Below are 8,283 nucleotides of genomic sequence, written 5' to 3'. Positions count from 1 at the left end.
TTTTCATGAATAAATGCCCTTTTTGTGATGAAACTGGAAAAATTCAGGTAAGAGCATTTTTAGAGGATTTTTTGTGTTTTAATTATCAAAATTGGCAGTTCTAAGCATTTTTTGAGGGGTTTTAAGTATTCGCAGATTCTAGCAGGGGGGGGGGGGGTGTCTAGTATCCATCCCCCATGAATACAGGGGTCTACTATAGCTACCCATACATGGAAGAAATATAAACTTCAAACTTTAACAAACTAATTTTGGGAGGGAGCATTTTGTTTTACCAACGACAAAAATGAGCAAGAACAATCTGTTTGATGATAAATTAAAAACTTATCATCTTTGCAGTGGCTACATCCACTGGAAAAAAGATGTGCAGGAACCAATTAAGACTCAAATCTTCCTGCATTACTACAAAGCTTCTCTAACAGGGTGGGGTCTTTCACTAGTAACACTGGTAAATGAAAGGGTTTTTTTGGGTGACTGACCAATGATCAGCAATGGTTTCTACTTCCCGAGAACAAGCTGCTGCAAGTGATACAGCAACAAAGAAAAATAATGCAAAGAACATGGACGTGATGAAGTATATAACACCAAACTTAAAAGAGGTGTTCTCATTGAAGACAGAGTGAGGAAGCAAAGGCAACTTGAAGAATGAGTGTATTAACACTACCGTCTTTCTGCCTCATTTGCTAATTAACCATGACTATTTAATCAACCAACACCAGCAAAGGCAAAAGCTTGTAAAGTTATAGAATATACTTCATAAACATAACACCTGTTAAAAAACCATTTTGGTATCCCATTATCAGTACATGTAAAGGAGACGGCTGTATAAGACATCGTTGATTGGTATAATTATTTCACTAAATAATATAGAAATGGGTGTATGTAATATAGTAGAGTTGAGATAATTTGAGAAATTTACCTGGATAAGGAGAAATTTACAACCTTTGGTTTGTTTCTAGTATTTGCATCCTTGAGGTGCTGGTACTAAAAATGGCAAAAGTTCTGCAGGATGCTGTGTTTAGTATAAAAAATATAAACCAAAGACAGTCAAATTTCCGGTACCTTGGTAAAATCTTCACATTATCTCACCTGTACTATATCAAATATATATACTCTTTCCTATATTCTGGGGTTAAGGATTTGTATTAATAGTCAATATCTTAATTCGGCTGTCTCCTTTACATTTACCCCATTATCTTGTACAAAAACTTTTATACTTTAATGATCTGACAAGCTAATATAATTTCTGTATGCTAAGCTAAACAGTTGGCTGACTAATGCTAAACAAAATGAAAAACTTACAAATTGGATAAATCCTGGAATTAGCATTTCGGCAGAGCCAAGGAAAGTTGTTAACAATAGTAGATACATTTTCAATGCTTTTTTGTGTTTATAACATTTTCAACTTATTCTTGCACCTTGCAGACTCCCCTTAATCCACTTCCACAGTTCACAACACGTTTGATTTAGCTATAGTTTTGGGATTCTCTGAAGTAAATACAACCTGCAAAGAAAGAAAGAAAAAATTAAAGAGATAATGTACTAGGTTTCAATGGGTTAGGCTATATAATGCAGTTCTCAGGTATTATAGTTAGCTTGGGTAGTCCAAGGGGGGAAGAGAAAAGTACCTAGATTAGGTTAGGGTATATGAATGTAATTAGTCTTGTAACATATTTGTTCTCTATACAGTATAATACTAATGTCTCTTGTGATAGCCCACGCTAAACAACTGGTTTACGACAAAAAGCATGTATAATTGAACTGCACTACTCGTGGTTTAGTTTTCCACCATTCCAGTTGAGATATTTCACTTATTTTTGGTTCCCCAGTCCCAAATAAAAAGCCAATTGAGGTTTTGCATAAATGTTATAATAATTGGGGCTGGGAAAACAATGCAAAATGGAGCCAGTCGAGAACGAAAGACAGGTTTAGCTGACAAAAAAACCTAACCTTCACTAGCATTCCTATTCCTAACCCAACCTTACTTTCCTCCAAGTAACAATGAACATTGGAAACATGGACTAGGCCCTAAAGTTCCTCTCAGATGTAGCATTACAGCCTGCTCCTGTCATTTTGAAACTATTCCCCCCAAAAAAGTTGTTTGCAACAATAGCATAGAGGTCAGAATTACAACAAAAGAGAGACAGGTTACGACATGGAGTCCAAGGTTAGGTTAGAAATAGATCAGTGGTTTCCAACATGGGGCATGCTACCCACCAAGCACTCATTTGACTTTTAAGGGGTGGGGGGTGCTTTCGAGGAATGTTTAAACCAAGTTAAATGGCCTTTTAGGCTTCCTCCATGTGAGTATAAGAATTATATATCAGCACAGGGGGCATCAGGATTTGAGAGGCGATTAGGTGGGACATGGCCAAAAAAGGTTGGGAACCACTGGGTTAGATAAAGGTAAGTGTGGCTAAGTTATACAAATGGAATAGTATAGAGTTTAGGCCAAAGGCCAAGCACTGGGACCAATGATGTCATTCGACGCTGGAATGAAAATTGAAAGTAGTCTACTATGTAGCTAGTAGGTTTGAAAGGTGTAACAGGGGGAAAACCTCACAGTGACATAGCGGCTACTTCTCCCGGGACACGGCCACTTCCCGAAAAAGCACTTGAATTACCTAGGCTATACCGTTATTTTATAATTAAGGAGAAAACACTTACTTCGAGAGCCTAGAGGTCATGCTGTGCTGCCTGATGCTCACGGCAGCAAGTTAAATTACTTTTTAGGGACGGTGGCCGCGTTCCGTTAAGAGGTGGCCACTACACTACCGCTTGGTCATTTACCCTATGAAATAGTAATTGTTAGGAGAGGGTGGATGAAAACAAGATGGAATAAAGATAATATGAACGGGGATAAAGTAAAATGAATGAAAGGGGTTGCAGCTAGGGGCAGAAGGGACGCTGCAAAGAACCTTTAGTAATGCCTATAGTGTACCCCGTGCGGTGCAATGACAGCACTTACCCAACTACAGAGGGGTAGCTATAGGTAGCTATATTCCCTCTGAAATTCCTACTACAAATAAGATGGCCTTACAAAAACTAGAATGGGTAACCAGAAACTCTTGATGCCTCAGGGGAAACAACCAAGTGGACTAGCTGATCCAGTCTTGGCCGCTTGTTTGTCCACCCTCCGAAAAAGTACTTGAACACGTCCTGACACCGGAGATGGGCACCAGTCACGAGTCATTGGTGGTGAGAGCAACACCTCGAGACCTCTACTCTCCTTTCGAAGTATTTTCTCCAAAGTTAGAAATTAAGGTCATATTTTAAGATTAAACCGAGGTTAAAGAAAGTCTAGCCATGTGCAGAGCAAACATACCTCCACGATGCTTTCATTATTTTTACTTAAAACACCAAAAATGTAGAAGATTGACGCCATCTCGATGTTTGCCGAGTCACTTGTGTCAAAAAACTTTCCATTCTATGTACTAAATCCGCACACCACTTGTAACCATAGACACTGGGTCACTTTCTTCGCAACAATCGTAAATAATGACACCATCCGTCTCGGATCCAAGGAAACTCACGATTTTTCAGTAGAAAGAAGGAGCGTGCGCTAGATAATTATTTAAATAAATAGTTAAACATCAGTATAAGGTCATGAATTGCATAAATTTTTTTACATATTCATGATAATTAATTTGAAAATATTAATTGTTGAAAAATTAACTAGATTCCTGAATTAAATATCAACAGCTTTGCTGTGAACAGTACCTACAGTGTAGTTTGCGCTCTCCTATTTCAGTGTTGCCAATTGGTGTGTGTTTACCCTCCAAAACCAGAGAAATAAATGAAATTAGCATATCTATTTGTAGTATATATACATATTAGAGCAATATTATCATTATATTGAATTACTGTGCCAACTAGAGTTCATGGAAACAGTTTGTAAATGCATTGGTGTATATGTGAAGCTCAACTAAATTGGCAACAATGAAATTTTGCCATTCCTAGCATGCAAGAATTAAAGGTTACAAAATGGAGGGTCGTGTTAACCTATTGTTAAGACCGAAGGTTTGTTTGTGTACGAACAAATAGTAATATAGACTTAAATCAATGGAAAGTGCTAGGGGAAAAAAAAAATTGTCATAAACAATTCCCTAATTCGTCGTCTGCTCAGCAATGGTTTTCGGCAGCCAGATGAACGACAAGGCTAAAAATATTGGATTGTATCTAATTTAGAGATACGTATCTGTAATTTTTCGGGGGTTAATTTGGTTGCAAAAAAGGAATTGACATGAATTAAAATAAACATTTTGAAGTAACAAAGTAAAGTTAAACTAAATAATGAGTAAAGTAAGCAATTAAGGGAATAAAGCTTTGCACCTCATAAACAGTGTAGTCGTGTGCTGCCTGCAACTGTTTGTAGCGTGAGCGCTTAGGAACCACCAATTACAAGGTAAAAATGAATTTCAGTTCAAACCATGACCCCAGAAATAAGAAGTTTCATACTTTCACTAATATAGACAACAAAATGTTAGTTTTATTGTGCTGATTACAACTGTAATCTTGAGGAAGATCAATAAAAGTTACATATATAAGCTAATATTGTTCAAATGAGCGCTGGGAAGGACGTGAGATCCATGCCGGTCACGAAAGGGACCAGAGGCGGACGACACCACATTGGATTTAAAAACTGCCTTGAAAACATATTTTACGAAGACCTCACATGATTATTTTAGTTTGTATGGCACTTTCATATATCACATTATGTTGACGAAACTTCAGTCTTTTGAATGGTATGCTTAAAGATATAATTGTATTCTTGTTTCACCAATTAAAAATCGAGTGAATAAGGCTAAACTACCTGAGTACGATGGGGTAAAACTTTACTTTAGTTGCATGGCCTGATTCCCGCCAGTTGCCAATCAGGACAGGTGCCTGCCTTATTTGGGGGGTCCAGGTCCCCCTCACCCCCAACCAGGTCAGGGTATGTCACCCTAAGTTAGGTTAGGTCAAGACCTAGCTTTATAGGAAAGGTTATGTCCATTTATGTATGAGGAACCTGTCTTTGGCGGGAATCAGGCCGCGTAACTTAAGTAAACAACTGAGTGGACTAGCTGCGGCCACCTTTACCATGTTGAGACCCACCTTCAGAGAAAGAGTCCAAACATGGATAAGGTGGCCGCAGCTAGTCCACTCGGTTGTTTACCCTACATAACCTAGAATACAATTACAACTTTAAGCATACCATTCAAAAGATTGAAGTTTTGTCAACATAATTTGATATATGAAAGCCCCATACGAACTAAATAAGCATGTGACGCTCTTCATAAAATATGTTTTCAAGGCAGTTTTGAAATCCAATATGGGGGCAATCGTGAGGCTGGCCGGTCTAACCACGGACAATCCACCATCTTTCCCAGCCTTCCCAGCACTCATTTGAACAATGTTAACGTATATATGTAACGTTTATTGATCTTATTCAAGATTGCAGTTGTAATCAGCAAAATAAAACAACATTTTGTTGACAATATTAGTGAAAGTATGACACTTTTTATTCCCGGGGTCATGGTTTGAACTGAATTCATTTTTACCTTCTAATCGGTGGTTTTATCCTTACTGCCATCACAACTAAAACTCCACAGTGCTTATTTGATTGTAATTATACACATTTTGGTCTTAGTTAAGTCCACATTGCACTTGAACCACGTCGCTGTTCCTGGTTCCTAAGTGCTCACTCCGCAAACATAGTTACGAGCAGCAGGCGACAACACTGATTATTTAGTTTAACTTTACTTCAAAATGTTTATTTAATTTATGTCTAATATCCCTTTTTTGCAACTAAATTAACCTTGAAAAATTACAAATATTTCTGATGTATACTTATGATCAGACGACGCGAGGAAAAATGACTCATCGTTGCCAATCTAATGGAGCTTCACACATACGCCGGTGTATTTACAAACTGTTTCCATGAATTCTAGTTGTCATAGTAATGTAGTAATGATAAAATTGCTGTAATATGTATATATACTACAAATAGATACGCTAATTACACTTATTTCCCTGGTTTTGTGCAAGTCTCATACCCAGTTGGAAGGTAAACACAGCAATTTACAACACTGATAAACAATTGAAGAGCGCAAAACGCCGCAAAGAATGCCGTAGTCCCTATCAATAAGTACGGTTAGAGGTCGGGTGTATGATTGTTGTGATGAAAGTGCCCCAGCGTTTATGGGTACAAGTGCTGTACGGATTTAGCACAGGAAATGGGAAGTTTATTGACACAAGCAACTCCGCACAGATCAACATGGCGTCAATCTTTCTAAATATTCCGAGTTGTAAGCAAAAATTTTGAAAGCGTTTTTTTGGAGAAAATACTTAGGTACTTCGAAAGGAGAGTAGAGGTCTTTAGCTCCTTCTTTCACCAACAGCAACTCGTGACTGATGACCATCTCCGGTGTCATGACTTGTTAAAAGTACTTTTTCGGAGCGTGGCCTAACCACGGTAGTCGGTGAGTTGGCCAGTCCTCGCGGTTGTTTACCCTAACCAGAAACTCTTGATGCCTTATACCTAGGTACATGATAAACCCCAAAGAAAAACTACCCAGAATGTTTCCAACTGAAAGTGGGCTTGTTGTTGTTTTAGATTTAGCTAACCTTATGCCAGCAAGAGCTCTTGCTCACAGAGCAGCCCATAATAATGAAAATGGGCTTGGCCTCGGTCGCCTGCTCAAGGTACCGTAGTATTTACCTAGGTAGCCTAGGCTAGGTACCTACTACCTACGATTTCGGTGTAGCCTAACAGCAGCGATCGGTCTTCAAGATTTGTTGGTCACCACAAATGAAATAACGCCTATTATTTCCTTGTCAAAATATGCATCAACCATGTTAACAGCATTAAGCGATAAGACAAACAATATATTTGAAAGTGGAGGAAAAATTCTAACCTATTGGCAGCCAGGTGAGCCTGTTATTAATAGTAGTAGTAGTAGTTAATCCATTTTCTTTAGAACGGCTCCGTTACTCGTTCAGAGTTTGGTTCTAGTTTGCCCGTGGACGATTTATTTAATATTTTCAATTCCATCTTGAAATTCATTAATATGAAATAAGAAAAACAGTTGTTACTCCTTTGATTTTATAATCATGGCCGCTGCATATAACTAAATCTTCTCCTAAAATTCTTAATGCCAGGCAATAAAATAAGAAATTTTGTCAATTTTAATGTTCGCGTTCAATTTTAATCATATTTCATTTTTATTTTCTATTGTGTAGTTTTACCAACAATTGCGTAGTTTTTGTTTGGTCGCCTACCACCTCATTTCCAAGGTATATAGAATGGCCTTTATTCTATATACTTTGCTCATTTCCTTATCTTTCGTTCAAAACTAATTCATTTCCGAATATACCTCTTTGCAACGTTCTCGTCTCTATTAGGTGTTTCTTCGTCGTGGCCTGCCATAATTGCAGGTGAAGTGAATATTATCAATCTTTCAATTATACATTCGTTATCCAGAGCTTGTTTTTATTCCTGCAGCGTTTCACGCAAATTGGTATAAAGCTCTTATCTTCTTTGTTAAAATCTCCATCACTGCTTTGCCTTCTACCAACTCACTAAAATTGCCTTTAACCTTTACTTTTGTTTATTCTTCATTGCATTCTTTTTTCATTCTTTATGTCGATCCACTCATTATCGATTGTCTGAGCTTCCTCAGGTATGGCTACTCGCAAAAATCGGCAAATCTATTTCGACTTTCAGAGAACAAAAAGACCCTCGATGTTCATCTTTACGAAGCTTTCTTGCATTACACCTATACTCTTTTTTTTTTTTTTTTTTTTTTTCATCTGTCCTACCGCCTGTGGTGTTTGCGTATGGTAACACTGCGTCCCGGGATTTTGATAGTTACATTCAACAATGATGATAATATCCTATTTCAAATATTAACGGTGTAATTAGCATACAGTAATTTATTAAAACACTTTTCAGTTGCAAATGTACACCCAGATATCCTTTTAATTACCTAAAACTTACACATAGCGTAATTATTTGAAGCCCGGGACGCAGTGTTACCATACGAAAACACCACAGGCGGATGGACAGGTAAAAGAAAAGAAGAAGAAAAAAAAAAAACAGAGTATTAATACTCTGTTACAGCTCTTGAGTCCTCTTGACTTCCTCATTGCCCTTTCTTTGAATGCATGGATTTGTGATCTTTCTTGTTTCTATGATTGCCATCAAGAGACACCTTAGTGTATTTCTGAATGTCATAGTGTTGGCACAGGGTACCTCTAATTACGAGATTATTTACGAAGTAGAACATGATAAATTTCGTCCCA

The 8,283-nt window shown here is 37.6% G+C and overlaps 1 protein-coding gene across 2 annotated transcripts in view; it reads right to left on the bottom strand.

Moving 5' to 3' along the window:
• Positions 1–7,024, bottom strand: part of LOC135203174 (guided entry of tail-anchored proteins factor 1-like) — a 44,365-nt gene extending 37,341 nt beyond the window's left edge. Inside the window, exons 1-2 of one of the 2 annotated variants that reach the window (XM_064232873.1) lie at positions 6,897–7,024; positions 1,300–1,501 (exon numbers count right to left, since the gene is read on the bottom strand). In XM_064232873.1, coding sequence (XP_064088943.1) covers positions 1,300–1,368 — 69 coding nt within the window. In that variant the 5' untranslated portion in view covers positions 1,369–1,501; positions 6,897–7,024. Of the gene's footprint in view, positions 1–1,299; positions 1,502–2,664; positions 2,793–6,896 lie in introns of those variants that run through there. The other variant, XM_064232874.1, reaches the window with a different exon arrangement.
• Between the last annotated feature and the right edge of the window lie 1,259 nt (positions 7,025–8,283).

This window comes from Macrobrachium nipponense, chromosome 33, assembly GCF_015104395.2.
Source record: "Macrobrachium nipponense isolate FS-2020 chromosome 33, ASM1510439v2, whole genome shotgun sequence".
NCBI classification, from domain to species: Eukaryota; Metazoa; Arthropoda; class Malacostraca; order Decapoda; family Palaemonidae; genus Macrobrachium; species Macrobrachium nipponense.
This window is presented reverse-complemented; position numbering and strand designations above follow the sequence as displayed.